The sequence below is a fragment of the Cyanistes caeruleus genome, chromosome 20 (genome assembly GCF_971803275.1).
Source record: "Cyanistes caeruleus chromosome 20, bCyaCae1.hap1.1, whole genome shotgun sequence".
NCBI lineage: Eukaryota > Metazoa > Chordata > Aves > Passeriformes > Paridae > Cyanistes > Cyanistes caeruleus.
In genome coordinates this window covers 1121223-1138193 of record NC_141720.1, presented here as the reverse complement: position 1 = coordinate 1138193, position 16971 = coordinate 1121223, and the positions used below count along the sequence as shown (strand labels likewise).

At 45.2% G+C, this 16971-nt stretch overlaps 1 protein-coding gene across 6 annotated transcripts in view; it reads right to left on the bottom strand.

The window, feature by feature from the left end:
- PNPLA7 (patatin like domain 7, lysophospholipase) overlaps positions 1-16971 on the bottom strand; it is a 101499-nt gene that overhangs the window by 52301 nt on the left and 32227 nt on the right. For all 6 annotated transcript variants that reach the window (XM_086858643.1, XM_086858645.1, XM_086858641.1 and 3 more), the window contains exon 19: positions 7874-7987. In XM_086858643.1, the coding sequence (XP_086714769.1) occupies positions 7874-7987 (114 nt within the window). The remainder of the gene's footprint in view (positions 1-7873; positions 7988-16971) is intronic.

Sequence of the window (16971 nt, the reverse complement as noted above, 5' to 3'; positions counted from 1 at the left end):
AGCAACAGGGCATGGGAAGGAGCAGCACAGCTCGATGCAGCCCAAGAGACAAGAAGGAAAGCTCTGAGAATTGGCAGTGAGGGTTTGGGCAGAGGGGTAGGGCAGGAACTGGACTGACCTGGAGAACAGAGTGAATTTCACTCCTCTGGACATACAGCCCCCAGCACTGCCCTGCACTCCTGAGCCAGGGAAAGCCTGGGCACTGCTTTTTCCAGAACCTTCTTCCCATGGGAACGCCAGTATTTCCCAGTCACAGTGCCAGAACAGCCCGGAACACTTCCCAGACATCTGCACGAGCAAAAATCTCATTTTCAGGGTGTCACCGTCACCCAAGGCTAGACAGCCTTTCCAGTCGGAAGCGTCTGCTGTGCTCACCCCTACAGCACATCCTGGATTTTACAGTCTCTTCTAGCACCCAGCTACCCAGCCCTGCAAGCACCTCTCCTGCTGGCACAGCATCAGGCAGCTTCAATTTAAGGCTTGAAGAAAAATCTGCAAGAAGGCAGCGAGTCAGAGCCCAGACAGATCAAACCACACCAGGAGGTTCCTAAATTAGGCGAGGATCGTTAATTGCCTGTAAAGCAAACGCAGCTTTTGGACCCCTTGTGCTGGGGATGGAGCTGAGCTTGGTTTGGTTGGTGAGGAAGTTGAATTAATCCTTCCTCATGATCAGGAACAGCAACAGCAGTGAGTGCAGCCAGCTCAGTTAATCACAGTTAATCACAGTAACAAGCAGTGGAGCTGTAGATTGGACACTTGGCTGCCAGGACAGGTCTGCTCAGAGCTCCCCAAACTGCCAGGGAACACAGCTCCCCAGCCCCTGCTCCCTGCCCAGGCTGGGAGTGACTCAGGGAAGGCACAGGCACCTAAAGAGGCACTACAGGGGCTCATGGAGCGAGTCTGGAGCTGCAAGGTCTGCCCAGGTCAGGGAGGTCACCATCAAAAATATCCCCAAAGCACAAAAAAAACCACTCCTGAGCTTATGCAGGAGTTTTCAGGCCAGAAGGACAAAAAGTGACCTTACAGGTCTAAAAAACTGAGTAGATCTCCATTTCAAAAGCTGCTTGGGGCTCCAGCTGCATCAATGCCATTCTCCAAAAGCCCCAAACCCCTCCAGCTCCCTCCCACACCTGCAGATGTCACCCCATAACCCTGGCCCAGAGCAGGATGTTCTGTGACACGTTTTACAAGGGAAATGATCATTTCTCCTCCTCCTGCCACCCATTCCCCTTTTCAGATGAACTCCCCAGGACATTTTTGTGCAGGGCAAAACAGGACAAAGAGTTTCTGTTTCTCAAATGGTGCTGGAGAACGTTTCCCTCAGCACAATTCCACCTCTGACCCAGCTCACCACTCACCACCTCAGCTACCCACAAACATCTCGTCCTCCTGGCAGCTTCTGGATCAACTCCATCCCAGTGAGACCCACTCAGGCTCTCTCAGCACCCCAAACCCCCAGATCTCTCCTGTCTGCTCTGACAGTCTGTTCCTCCACCTGCTGCAAAGAAGCTTCTGGGAAACCATTCATTTTCCCTGTGCTTAATTAATTCAGTTAATTGTTCAGTTACTTCACAGACCTGCAGCCTCTGCATTTATGGCAGGGTAAGGCCTAAACACCACATTTCCTTACTTGAGGATGATTAATTCCTGTTTCAAAAGCAGGATGAGGCCAGGCAGGATCTCAGCTCTTCTATTGCTGGTGCCAGCAGAGAGCTGAGTGCTCCATCCATCCTGGGCCTGAGGTGTTATCAGAGCACCACTTGCTCCACTGTAATTCCCACACCAAGAGGTTACAGTCACTCTGCAGTGCTGTATTTCCTATAATCCTTTTAAATATTTTAAACTATTACCTAGCCCTGCTAATCTTCCAAGGCTGGGTTCTGCTTAAAGCTTTTGTTCCTACTGAACTGTGAAACTCAAGAGTTGATTTACAAAAAGCTCTTTGAAAGTGATTTTCATGAGAATTCAGTTGGAAAATATTTTCCTATGGACATTTATTTCAATCTGTGAATATTTTGGATTGCCTGGTAAATTGAATTATCTGCTGATAGACAACAACTGATCCAGACAAAGCTTGCTCCATCATAGGTAACTTTTGATTTAGACAGAACTATACATGAAGGGGGACTACAAGAAATTTATAAATCCACACAAATCCATAGAACAACTTCTGGGGAGCTCTTTCCAGGAGCTGAGATTATTCTTGACCAGCTTTCTTAAGGGCTTTTTCTCAGGGACAAGGGAGGAGGAGAGGTAAATTAGATCCTCAGCTTGAATAAAACCAGGGTGCTACTGAAGCTTCACGTGGCCCCAGATCAGATAAACACTTGTCCTGGAATCAGGGAGCTTAGCAAAGGGTGTCCAATTGAAACTTCTGATGTTTGATCAGCACTGTGACAAAGCAAATCCTCAATGCTCCCTCACAACAATTCCTGGCACCTTTTCAAATGCAGCTGAAGCCCACAGAGAAACTGAAGCTTTGTCCTGGGGCTCTTTGAGCTTCTAACACTTGGGATCAATCATGTCTTGAAGAAAAAATATCATTCTGGCACCGGTGCTGATTAAATCCCCCCTCCTGCCAGCCTCACTCAGTGACCATTGAATTCCTTCTCTCCTTTTCACATCCACTCCTCTTACAGTCGAGGAACACTTAGTGGAATGGACCAGGAGAAGAGATACAGAAAAATGCAGAAGCACAGCCTTTCCTGACCTATTCCCCAGTGCCACATCAAGCTTAAGCCATGATGCAGAATCTGCCCCGTTCCTGTGGGCAGCATTTTGAAAAGGGGGCACATTACAGAGCTCACTTTGTAAAGCTGATAACCCTGGGGAAGGCTCCAGCCACTTCAGAGAGGCTCTGGTTCAAATACTCATATAAAGATAGCAGAACTCCACTTGGAGATGGATGACAGGTTCTGAATATATTTAAACCCCAAGGGCAGGCTCAGAGAATTAAAAGGAAGATGCAGAAAAACTCTTTCTATTTCTCAGCACGCGTTTCCAGCACGCCAAAGGTTGTCTCACAGTTCAGCCCCCACAGCTCCCAAGCAGATTCTCAGCACCATTTCCATCAGCAACCAGCAGCTCTAAATTTCAAGTTAGAATTCTAAAAACTAACTCAGCTCAGGAGAGGCAAAGCTAATCTAGGAAATGTGATCCCAGCTCTGCAGCAATGTTGGAACATCTCTGTGATCTGCTCACAGATTTCTGTGCTCTCGCTGCTGCCTCGACGCTGCTTTGCGGTGCCAGGAATCGTGAGCTGGTTCCCTGTCCTACTTTCCAGAACTGAAGGCAGGGATGAAAATAGAAAACATCAATTCCTTTCCACTCCTGAAGGCTGGAGAGCTTCAAACAGCACCAGAAATGAGCACAGAGGCTTTCAGGGAGCAAATGCTCTGGCTGGCAGAGAGCTCTGAGGGCTGTGCTGGAGAACTGGGGGCACCAGGGTGGACAAAACCATCGAGTTTGGTACCACGGAACACTTTCCATTGGGAATGTCTAGGATGCCATATCCAGAGTGAAGCAAGGTTGAGATGCTTTCCTGAGAAGCCAGACCATGTAAGCTTGCTTCTGCAGTCTGAGCAGGATCTAGAAATCAACATCTGTCATTTCTGGGCACATAATCTGAAGTTTTGGCTGTTATTTATAACTGAGGCCAGGCTCCCCACACACACACCCATCTGTCTCAGCCCTCAGAATAACCTGAGCCATGGTGGGTCACTTGGAAGATCCCAGCAGATCAGTTCCTGTCTCTCCCAGGACCAAAGCAGCTGTCCAGGATACAAAACAGAAGGCAGTCATATGAATCTCCCCCCCAAGGATCAGCCAGGACACTTCTCCAGATTGTACATCACAGCTCAAGGATCTGGAATCACTGCCTGGACTAACAGAGCACGATTTCCCTCATTTCACACAGCTCTCACTGGCAAGCACCACCCACGTCCTACAATTTTCTTACGCACCAGGTAATGTTTTCTTACAATGCATTCCAGAGTTGGAACCCTTCCTGGATCACCTACAAACACGGCATGGCTGGGGAAGAGTCTGCAGGATGGAGTCCTCCCACTAACTCCTAAAATAAAGGAGTTTTCAACCTTCATAGGAGCTGTCTGGAGCCTCCTCATGAGGGGGCAGCTCTGATCTCTGCTCTGGGACAGGGACAGCAGCCAGGGAACGGCTGGAGCTGGGCCAGGCCAGGCTCAGGCTGCAGAGCAGGGCAAGGTTCTTCCCCCAGAGGCTGCTGGCACTGCCCAGGCTCCCCAGGGAATGGGCACGGCCCCGAGGCTGCCAGAGCTCCAGGGATGCCCAGGCTGGGATGTTGGGGGGTCTGGGCAGGGCTGGGAGCTGGGCTGGGTGATCCTGGGGGTCCCTCCTGCTCAGGGGATTCTGTGGTTCCTTGGCTCTTTAAAGCTCAAGGGTAATGAGCTCAGAGGGAAACCCAAGCTCAGGAACTGCCCAGTTTTTTTGGCTGTAAACACACACACACACACTTCAGGCTCTGCAGAAGTTGCCAAGATGAACACCAAAAAAATCCAGTTTTCCCTTGAACTAAGAGAGGTTTTCACCTGACTCAGGGGACCAGCACCACTGTTTGCTCATCTCCCACCAAGTGAGACTGATGCCAACTTACCCTCAGCAGGCAGTGCAGGAGCATGGAGCTGATAGAGGCAGAGCTGCTTCCTGTCCTGGGTTTTTGTGCTTTGCAGAGGGAAATCCTCCACCACTGCTGAATCACCAGCCAGCTCTTGCTACCCAGTCAATTATTCCAGAACTATTGCACCTGCTATCCCTTCATTACTTTATTACTTCTGCTTGAATGGGGAAAACAACATCATAAACCCTGTGTATAAATCACTCTCCTAGAATAACAGCCAAGAAAATAGGACAGAGAGAATTCATTTGGTCCATCCCTCTGCTCAGCACTAAGCATTACTCCACTGATGATTTTAGAAGAGGTTATAAAAACAAGCAACAATCTTTTAGTCTTTCTGGAGAGTAGAATGAGCTTTTTCTCACTGCAACTGCTGCCATTTCAGCTCAGCCCCAGTTGCTCTGTTCCAGTACAGTGAGCAGCATCTGCCCTTTCTAGCACAAGACAACTTTATGCATCTCAAAATAGCCACCATGTCTTCCTTTAACCTTCTATAGGCTTTTTGTCTTTATAGGTCAGTATTTCTAACCAGCACTCAGCTGCCTCCTTGTCCTCCAGACTCTCTTCCTTTAATCTGCCTCTGCCTTCAGATGTGCTGCCACAGGCTGGTGCTGAAGCTTTTCCAGCATCAAGGAGAATGTCAGGATTTCTTCACTCCAAAAAGCATTCTGTTCACACAGTTTAGGGGTTTTTTGCAACTGAGTGACACTGTCCAGGCATGGGCAGCTTTTGATCCTCTAATGCCTGGATTCTTTTTCTAACCAAGTGAACCAGCCCCTGTCCTCTGCACATTTATCAGTTTCCAGCTCAAGCACTTCTCTCCAGTAAAATCCTTTAAAGTTTACTTTGGCTGTTCTTTGTCTCCCAAATTTCTATCCTATGGTTTTACTCCATTACTTCAATTCTCTCTCACTTCTGTCCTTCCTCTCTTGCCTTCATCCAGAGCAGTGGGGGCAGCAGGGGAGGGGGGATTCTGCCCCTGTCACCTGCAGAGCTGCCCCAGCACAGGCAGCACCTGGAGAGATCCAGAGGAGGCTCCAGGGGGATCAGAGGGATGGAGCAAAAGGCTGGGAGAGCTGGGATTGTTCACCTGGAGGAGTTTTGGGGTGAGCTCAGTGTGGCTTTGCAATACCTAAAGGGGTTCCAGGAGAGCTGGAGAGGGACTGGGGACAAGGGATGGAGGGACAGGACACAGGGAATGGCTCCCAGTGCCAGAGGGCAGGGCTGGATGGAATATTGGGCAGGAATTGTTCCCTGGCAGGGTGGGCAGGCCCTGGCACAGGGTGCCCAGAGCAGCTGGGGCTGCCCCTGGATCCCTGGCAGTGCCCAAGGCCAGGCTGGACAGGGCTGGGAGCAGCCTGGGACAGTGGAAGGTGTCCCTGCCATGGCAGGGGTGGGATTTAAAGCTCCTTCCAACCCAAACCATTCCATGATGGACCTAACAGACAAAATAGAGAACACACAAGGACTCTGAAATCATGTTAAAATACTTTACCTGACATTTTTAAGACAGTCTGAAGGCATTAACTGCATAAATCACCTCCATAAAGTCTATGTTATGTTCCTCTTTCTATTTCTAGTGGGGTTCTAAACCAACCCCATAGGAAAAAAATGCAAGTTCTCACTTTTTTTATACCAGTTTAACATCTACTTAGAATTTGGAGACCTCAAACAGCAGCACGAATGTGTCTTTCTAACAACCTGTGTTGCAACACATTTCCTTAAAATATCTATTTTAGCATTTTGTTTCATTGCAACTAATTAGCCAGACTATAGGCAAGTCTAGAGAAAACTGATTCCACACTGAAAAAGGTCAGGAATTTGAGGCTGATGGGTTGTACTTTTTAGACATGGGAAGACATTTGAATTCTATTACAAATAAATGTTTTGAATTGTGCTATAAATGTAACACTCAAGCTCAATTTTAACTGCAAAGCAAAGAGATTCACAGCTCCACAGAGATCACTGTTCAGGGGAAAACAGCTCTGCCAGCTGGCAGAAAGGGAAGAGAGAGAAAAGAGACACTGAAATAAATTCCTGCCCCAGATAAAGAGGCAGAATTAGAACCCAGCCTTAGTGCAGAGCAGTGTTTAAAGCTCAGTGTTTAGGCCAGGTTGGATGGGCTTGGAGAAATCAGGTCTAGGGGAAGATTCTGATCTGAATCACAGTAAATAGAGAGAAATAAACTCACAGCTCTGTCCAAGTGAGCTCCAGGGACCAGAAGTACCTTAATAATCCTCAACAGAAGTTCAGAAACACTTCTGCAAAAATAATCCTTACAGGGAAACCAGGAAGATTATTTTTCACTGACATAACTTCTGAGCACTTACTGCCATAATTAAATTCACCTGGCAATAAAGCAGATAAAACTCCACAGTTCTGGAATAATGAAAATGCCTGAATGGAGGTTTTATACTGTACAGCTTAAAGAAAAGTTTGTATATATATATAAGCATTCATAGATGCCAGGAAAGCAAGAGAATACAAGTATTTAAATTAGGTTTATTATTTTTGAAGAATTTTTTAAAAGAAATCTGGTTAAAAAAAAAGTCTAAGTCTTCAAGACAGCAAAATGAAAAATCAGAAATAATTTGAAGTAACAGCATTAAAGAATTGCCTGTAAGGCCAATGCAATGATTTAGTGCTTAGTATAATGTCCCTGATGCACTTAGGGACAAAAGAATTAAATTTCGAGTCCGTCAGTCTCCAAATTTGCAGGAGAGAGATATAATGTCAAGTGAATTAAAGAAGATGGATGAGCTGATGGATTCAAAGGGAGCAATCAGAGTCTTCAGGACACAGACAGGTCTGGCAGCTGTAGAATGAGGACTGACAACCTAAAATGGCAGCAAGAGGGAAACCAACCCCCAAATATCAAAGCCCTGTTAATAAAGGGTGGACTCTGAGCCCCAGGAGGGAGGAATGAGTAACATTTTAAAGGGATTTTAGAAGCCAAACCTCCATTTCCCATCAGCAGCACTAAGTGATTTCCACTTTACCAACATCCTGCATTTAAGCAGAACTCCTCCCAGATCCACGAAGCAGCCCTGCAATAAAAACCTGCTACAATTGATCAGAGGATGCTGCAGGAAGTCTGCGATGGATCCGCTCAGGCACACAAGGAGATCCCACAGAAAACCCAGAGGACGTGGTGCTAAAGGGGAGCCTGAGCCTCTCAGACATCCTTTGGGAGAGACAGGGAAATGGTTTTAATCCCCTTACCTGGGGGAATTTGCGTTTGATGGAGATCAGGGCCCCCTCCGGGAGCTTGGCGAGCTCCGAGTCGCGCACGGCGTGCACCGTGGTGGCTCTGGGCTGGTGGGTCAGGGCCTCCACCTGCAACAGGGACAGAGCATCAGGGACCACTCACAGCCTCCAATTCCTCCCCTTAAAACACACAAGAATCCCTCCTTAACTGCAATTTACTCATATTTCGAATTCAAGTCAACAGGACTTTGCATTTTTAACTTTCCACTAGAAAAAAAGACAAACAAACAAACAAATAAACAAATTATATCTTCAGCTTAAAGCTGTTTGAGTCGTTTAGGGGTTGGGGGGTTGATGGGTTTTATTTGTTTGATTGTTTTTTGGGGCTTTTTTTCAGGTTTTGTTGGGTTTTTCTTCAAAACTTATGTTGACAGCAAATTCCAACAGAAGCAATTAATTCCTCACAGTACTATGGGCTCAGACACACAGAATGAGCACCAGATAAATAACAATAACAACAACAATAAAACAACAACAATAATAATAGTAATAATAATAACAATAAATAATGATAATGATAATAATAACAATAATAACAATAATAACAATAATAACAATAATAACAATAATCAGCCTTGTGCAAAACACAGAGCTCAGTGATCCCACTTCCACCAAGATCCCCCCTTGGAAGGCTCCATGTTCACAAAATGGATAATCCAGACAACCAGAACATCTTGAGCTCAAAATCTTGCCATTAGTCCAGAAAACTGAGATAAACTTGCCAATATTAACTTCAATTTCACAGCACCAATTGCTCTGCATGGAAAACTGCACAGGGAAATTTAAAGCACCTTTATTTTGCAAGCTCCAGCTTTTGGTTTTTTTTTGCTCAGGTACCAGGGATGTTTTGTTCTGTCATCACACTTTAATTATATAGAAGGGCAGAAAAAAAAAATCATCTTTGTACATACATTTATGGAGAAACAAAACCCCTTAAGACTCCCCAAAGGGCTGTGTAAGATGTTCTGTTTTATCTCCCTCCCCAATTACCAGCTTTTTATCACAGGTTCTTGGCTCTGTAATTTACCTTCCTCCTCCTGAAAGCAGGTTAAGAGTTTCAGCTGTTAAAATAAAACCTTTCCTCTCAGCCAGGCATCTCCTGACTGAGTTTAATTTGTATCAAGAAGAAAAACACTCAAACTGCCCGAGATCCTTTGCCATGATTTCTGTGATATATGAGTGCATAAAATTAACTGTGCTCCAAGGGGCTCCTGAGCCTTTCAGAAAAGATGAAATTTGTAAATTCGTAGAAAGGCAATTAAATTTCAGCTTTAAACACAGCCTCAGGGAGGGTTTTTTAGCTCCCAAGTGTAACTTTGTCTTTTTGACAGAGCAGAGGGCACAGGGAGAACTTTTCCAAACCTCCTTCCCAAGAAGCCATTCAAATAATCCAGATTTCAACACCACCAGTCCCAGAGACCCCTGCAAGTGCTGCCTGCAGTTCCCAAGTGATGACAGAAATTGGATCTTGGCCTTACACAGAGGTACTGTGGAACTCTTTGATATTTTTATTTAAATACACCCCAGTATTCCAGCATGGAAAATATCTGGGTCCCAGACACTGTACACAAGGAAATTCAAACTGTGCCTTCCCCTTGGGTATAATCATCTGAGTTCCCAATCTCAGTATTTATTAATAATCCCCATTATTTACTTATTAATTATCCCAGAGCAGCTGGGGCTGCCCCTGGATCCCTGGCAGTGCCCAAGGCCAGGCTGGACAGGGCTTGACATGGCAGGGGTGGCTCTGGATGGGATTTAAGGTCTCTTCCCACCCAAATAATTCTGGGATTCAAGAATTAATGAAATATTTTCTCTTCACTGAAGTGTGAGGGATCTCATTTGGATCATCTGCAGGATGATTCTTGACTTTCACCATATTCTCCCCCCTTCACACCCTGTGGTTTTAGAGCCCTTTTTGCACTGGTTCTACATTTCCTGCACACAGAAATCTGCCAAGCCCATTTGATTTTGGCTATTCCCGTCTCCTTTGGAGCTCAAAAATATTCTAACATTGAGTTGCAGTTCTCCCTTGAAGATAACACATTTTTACTTTGTATTTTTTAAATAAACCATTTGAGATATCAACTGTTCAGAGATTCAGATATTTTTCTCCTTGCTTAGGAAAAAACTGAAATCTCATGCCATATGAGTATTTAAAATCATTTCTATCTTAAATCATGTTCAAATCCTTGGACCCTCTGCCCAGGGAACCTTTTGAACAGGTTTTCTTGTTTCTCCAGTTTTGTCAAAGTACAAGACTCAGAGATCTAGCTTGAACTTCAAAATGAATAAAATCCACTTACAATCAGAAGACTGTAGCATTATCTCCTTGGTCATAAAAAGGGAAATTTAACATTCTGATCACCCACCACAGCTACAGCAAACAACACAAAACCACCTCCACAATAACATTAATAACCGAATGTTTCAAGAAATAGCATTATTATCTTTCAGATCTTATTGAACCTGACTGAGGAGAGCATTTATTTATATATTTGGTTTCATAATCACCCAAGGTTTTCTCTTCAGCTCCCTCCCAGACTACCATCAGCATCACTCATCCACACCAGCACAAACACAGCCACAGCATTTGTTCCAGTATAAAAAAGAACCAGTGGAATCTTTCCCACTTCTCCAACTCAAGCCAACACAGCCCTTTTCTTGCTCGAGGCAATTGTACATCTCTGCTCCTCTCATGTCACATCCATTCCTCCTCCTCCTTCCTAACAAGCCTCTAAATAAGTTCCACCTCACTGCCCCCCATTTCTGGGCTTCTCTCTTTCAGTTTCCTGCATTTGCCATCCTTGTTGTTCCTCTCTCTGTCCAAGAATCCTCTGGTTTTCCCGGAGTTCTGCTGAGCCCACCACGTCCTCTGCCCTGCCTGGACTGGCTGCTTTTCTCTTTGCCATCTCATTATCTGCTGTTGTTTGGTTTTCTCTCATGCAATAAACTCAGCAAGCTCACACTGCAGTGCTAATTTAACTTGGAACTCCATCTCTCTGAAATCCTGCTGTGCCTTATTTTAGCAGCCCTACAAAAATGCTGAATGTTCCCTTCACCACTCCCCTGTCTGCAAGGTCGACCCCTTGTCTCCTCATCCTCAAAATCCCTCTCCATCTCCAGCCCACCCTCAGAAATCTGTCATCCATCACTGCCTTTACTTCCACTCCCTCGAATTTGGGGAAATTGCACAGGAACACTGTCTCAAATGCTGGAATAATTTGAGTCAGAGAGCACAGAACCATTTCCAGTGTTAAACACTCTGTGGTTCTTTTAACTAATAATATGGCTATGGGTGAGGGCCCTCCTGCACTGCCGTGCTTCTGTTGTTCCTAACACTTACAAAACAAATAAAAACATCCCTAATAAATCCTTAATAAATAAAATAAATTAATAAGTAAAAAAAAAAGCCCTAAAAATAGACCTGTGCTCTTTGTACTGTTCCACTGAATTCTGACAGGGAAGGGTTTTAAGCAATCAAGTGGAAGGGGCAGAGGGATGGAACTGGATGAGCTTTAAAGTCATTTTAAACCCAAACCAGTCTGGAATTCCATGATTCCCACACCTTCTCTTAGCTCAGTATTAAACAGTGGCAAAACCAGGTTTTGCTGCCTCCATCCCATACGATGCACATGATTCACAACCCTGCCTTACAAGCTCCTCCTGAAGAAAAAGTGTTGCTGTAAATCTTTTACGGGGAGGGAGAAAGCAATTTATACTCTCGTGACCTCTTTTGACTTCATTTCCAGCAGTCATTCCTGACAGTTCTTTACAGCTTTCCAAATTACACAGTTGGGAAGTGAAAACCAGCATGTGACATATTCTGCCAGTTGCTCCAAACTACAAATTCCTTTCAGAGCTGCGTTCAAGAAATCACTTTATTTGCTTAACTTTTGGTGTGTGCACCACCCCAGAGTGATGAGCACAGTTTTTCTGCTCAGGCTTCAGCATCTCTGAGATTTCCTGGAGCAAACTGGGGCTGCTGGAGGGCAGTTGATTTGCTGGCAGGAAAATGTTGCTTCTCCAGGCAAATTCAGCCTCAGTTCAACAAACTGTTGGGTGACTTTTCTCAGAGTCAGCAGCCACTAAAAATGCAAATTATTTCCAAGTAGTTTCTTGTGGAGATTATTTCTTTTCAGGTGAGATTTCAAGCAGATCTAGTGCATGAGGAGACACGTCCAGTGCAAATGTTCAGAGCCACAGGCCTGTTCTCAGGAGTACATTTACACCAGCACCCTCCCATCCCACCCTTTCTGTAATACCCTGTCTTCAGTTCCTCTTCATTATGGCCACTATTCCAACCAAGAAATCTGTCATCCTCTAACACATCATATTTCTTCCTCTCCCATTGATTTTTCCTTGCTGCCAGCTCACAAAAAGCAGCAATCTCTCCTCACCAAGGGAGCCCTTTTTCTGGCCCTTGTGTAAGAGCACACAAGTGAAGGCACCAGTTACAAGGAGACCCTGGGAAGCAGGTCAGGACCCTGAGGATTATTAAATTATACAGCTTAAACTCTTCATTTTCCAAATTCTCCTCCAAGACAGCCACAATCACTGTCTGGCAATTAGCCTGATACTCGTATTGTCTCCTCTTCAGCACAGGCTTGGCTCCCACCAGGAGCATCAAGGGAGCAGGCAGGGCCTGTCCTCACAAGGTGCAGGAGGTCCAGGCAGGACCATCTGCCAAAAACTCTCATTCCATCCTGAAACCCCCACCCCAAAGCGGGCCAGGCTCTACACAAAGCCAGCAGCTCACCCCAGGGTGCTGGGGAGGGAGCAGCACAGAGGGGACACAAGGACAGGGACAGAAGGACACGCGCCCGAGGAGGGATGAGGAGAAGGAACACCAGCACTGACATCTGCTGCCACTTCAGGAGCCTCTGGAGAAGGGATTCCTGTATCTCAAGGCCAACACCAGCACTGGAGGAGCACAAAGAGACACCTGTGGATTTGTCCAGATGAGGGCAGGGGCTGCTGCTGAAGCCAATGTTAAACAAAGGGCAACCAAACACTACACGGAACATTGATTTCTTCTGAGTTAAACACGCTGCCCTCAGACCCTTCTCCAGCTCATTTGCACCTGGAGCAGCAGAGGATGCTCATCCCAACAGTGTTTGCTCCAGCCTCAGCTCAGAAGGACCTGAAATATCAACTTGTTTGTATCAAAAAAGGACAAAGGAGGAGACACTGCTGGAAGCAGTGAATGAGTGGGAAGAGCATCCAGACAAACTGCAAATCGATGCTATTTGTGGGAGCAGTGCCAGTTGATGAACTCAGAACACCATGTACTCTTCAAAGTTGTTCTAACAACCACCTTCTGCAATCTCCTGTGTGCCAAGTTAACCCCGTGACTGAGGACATCCAGCCCTTCTGCTGTGTGCAAAGAAGAATCCAAACCTCTCTCTCTCATTTTTTAAATAGATAAACGTATTAAAGAAACCATGAAAGGCTTACACACACTCATGCATGGAAGTCATGTGTCTCTAGACATGGCTACATGCAAGAGTAGATCTAAAATACAGGTAAAAATGAAATAAGGCCGAGCTTGCTATGTTTTGTAATTAGGACAGATGGAGTTATGCCACAGGTTCTCCCCAAAGGACTGAGCCTGCACTTTGTAGCAGTGAACATCATTAAGGGACAAAAAAGAGGAGGATTAAAGCTAGGAAGGGATTTGGTAATAGCCCAGCCTCCTGTATTGAAGTTTGTATTTGTGAGGCTATAGAAGAGAGTTGAAGTTTCATGCATGTTTTGCTGCCCTAAATCCAACATCACAGTGAAAACAGCACCAAAAACCGCGTCAGAAGCCACCTGAGACACCCACACCAAACTCCCACCAAAAGCATCACATTTCTCCAGGCTGTTGGAAGAGGATCTGCAAGTGCAATGCCCTGGGTAGGCTGCTCCTCTTTGGGTGAATTATACCTGAACTTCCAGAGCAGAAAAAGAGAGAAGCAGCCATGGTGAGCTGCTCAGATACTTCCCAGAAAGGACAGATCCAATTGCTTTTGACTTAGCTTCACACAAGAGTCCCAAACATGGCTGGAACTTTATCAGGGACCCTTCCCCACCCTCCACTGCTGACTTTTCCCCAAAAAATCCTTCCTGTCAGCTCCACCAGACTCTGCTCCCACCACTCACTGCCATCCAAGCATTCTGGTGCTGATGACAAGGATCACTTTTATATCTCTCTCAGTGGCTTTTATTTAATGATGCTTGCCAAAAAAAAAATAAATCTATCAAGCTAAAAAATAATTTCTTTTGCTATGTACAAGGACTATCAATGTCCTTGTACATTTGCCAGGGTTAAAGGGGATGTAATATTAGCCTTTGCTGCTCTCCAGCCAGCCTAGTTCCATGTGGCATCCCTCAAAATGGAAGGGAGAAAGGAGAAGGAGACAAGGGATGTCAAAAGCTGTCCTGCAGGGAATCAGGAGGTGTATCAAGAGTGAGCTGATAACCAGAATTATCACAAGAGGGTTCAGCTGGAAGCAGAAGGGAGACACAAAACACCTTCAGGAATGACAGCCTAATGCACAAAATCACCTGTCTGGAAGCCAGCAGGTTACAATTGCCATCACTATCTGTCATCAGAGCTCCTCACACTCTCTAAAAAGAGCGTGGCCCAGGACACCAAGCACATAAAGCACTCTGCAGTGATACCTCAGGCAGCTCCACAGCCAAATGACTTTCCCTACAACACAAATCCAGGTAATTTAATGGCAGATCCTGTCAAAGCCGTGCTGTGGTGCTGCCAGCCAGGAGAACACGGAGCTGCATCACAACAATTTGCAGTTATGGGTGGTCTCCAACCTTCAGCAGCTGTTTAGAATTTGAGGTAAATAAAGATTAAGAGAAATAGCTGTGGATAAAAAGGAGAAGTAGCTGTAGAGAATTTGAAAAACAGACAGCACTCAGCAGCTTCACTCAGGGAAGATCCTTGCAGAAAATCAAGGTTTACTCAGATGGCTCAGATCAGTGATTTGAGTTTAACAAAAACACTCTCAAGATGGGCTTGGAAATCAGGACACAGATTCTCATTTCATTCTGACACTAATTCAGCAGTGCAAATGTGAACATTCCTCAGGGCTTCCTCTGCCTCCCTCTGGGGCTGGCAGATACTGGGGGTTTGCTGCTTGTGGTTTTGGTTGGTTGGGGGTTTCACTGGATGGTTTGGATTTTTTTGGCTTTGCTTTTGTTGGTTGTTTTAAATACCAGTTCACACCTAAGATACTGCTAGGAAAATAAGCATTTTAGTAAGTATTACCAAGAGAGAAAGGAAAAGATGAAAAGAGAACAATCCCTTCCAGGGCCATGTCTTCCAGCTCTGTTCCTGAACCTCATCCACCTCTAATTCCCTCAACTACAGTCTGTGCACAGTGTGCCTGAGGTTGCAATAATCTGAATTCACCTGAAATAGCTTTGTAGTATCTTACAGCTTCAAGTAAATGAAGTAGCCAGGTTTGACAAAATCACAAAAATGCAAGGAATTGGTGAAAAAATACACATGTTTAAAAAAGACAGAGCAAAGCAGCCTTAATGTGGAGGGTGAAGTGACATTCAGCTGGCTTTGGAGCTGCCTGATAACATTAATACTGATAAAGAACAAAAGCCTGACAAGTGTAATCCTAATACTTCCCTTTGTGTGATTCCTTTGAGGATTACACAGCAATTAAAGATTTCTAACAGTGTTACATTTCCAAAGGACAATGCTCCAATCCCCTGAGCAAATCATAAGCCATTTACAGATTCTTCTCGGGTTTCAACTTTTCAGAGAGAAAAAAAAGCCATGGACATTTAGCTGTCTTAATTAGATGAACAGCTTAACATCTGAAAATATTTAAAATGTCTTATTTCTAGAATGTAATACTTGATTTCCTGCCCAGCAGGACCAGTGTGCTGCAGCACTGGCAGCTGAGGGCTCTTTTCTGAGATTCATTCCTGTGCTACAGCAGTCAGTGCACAAATGTCTTTCTGCACTTATTCAGCAGTTTCTGTACTCAAAAGTCACGGTGTGTAGCCCTCCTGATAAGAGGGACATTCTGGTTGCTAAAGAGAAACAGAAAAGGTGTTGAATTAATCAAAACACGGCTGCAGCTTCTCCCCTCAGCAGGTATTTTTGAAAGCTGACTGGTTTGGGGTCAGACCCTGCACACAAACAGTGTCCCAGGAGGGTGTTACCAATAAACCCAGCTCTACACCACCTAAAAGCCTCAGTTCTGGAAAATATTAACAGTTTAACAGCTGTCTCTGAGGCCCCTGAGACCTGCCAGGCATTCAGGCATCTCCCCAACACCGCAGCCATCCTTCACAACTCAACAAAGACCAAGTGTGGGTTTGCATAAAAACCTCATTGCAATGAAGGTTCCATCACCTGCAGATGCTTGAAGGGCACAGGCAGTGCACAAACAACTTCAATTCAGCAGCAGATTATTCTGAGGGATTTGCTGCTTTCTCCTCACCCACTGCTGTCCTCCCAAGAGTGCAAAAAAGCAAAGAACACCCACCTCAACACATGCTTGGAGTTGTGACCCTGTGTTCTGACAACCTACTCTGCAGTTTGGAATAAACCAGGGGATAACTGCCCCAGTCTCAGCAGCATTGCCAAGAACAACAGAACCTCAGAGCCTGGGCCAGCACCTGCTATTGACAGGCACAAAAAATCAAATTAAAATGAATCCTCTCTCACATACAACAAAGTGCTAATGAGATCAAGAGAACAAGAGTAAAAACTACAATTTCCAGTGGTTAATCAAGAGCAACATCAAGAAAAGAACTGAGAGACTAAGCTAGGCATTTTAAACAAGTAGCTTGGTGAAGAGAAGTCCTTCCACTCCATCAACACACAGCTGTCTTCTCTGATCTCCTCTGAGATCCCCCAGGCATGGCAGAAGTGATAATAAGATAAGTGACCCTTTAGCTGGTAGATAAAATTCACATTTTAATATTTTTCCCTGAGTGCATCTATAGCAATGGACCACCAAATTAAAAGGTTTCCCCTAAATGAGTCAAATCTTACTCTCTAGAAAGCAAGACTTGTAACAAGTGTA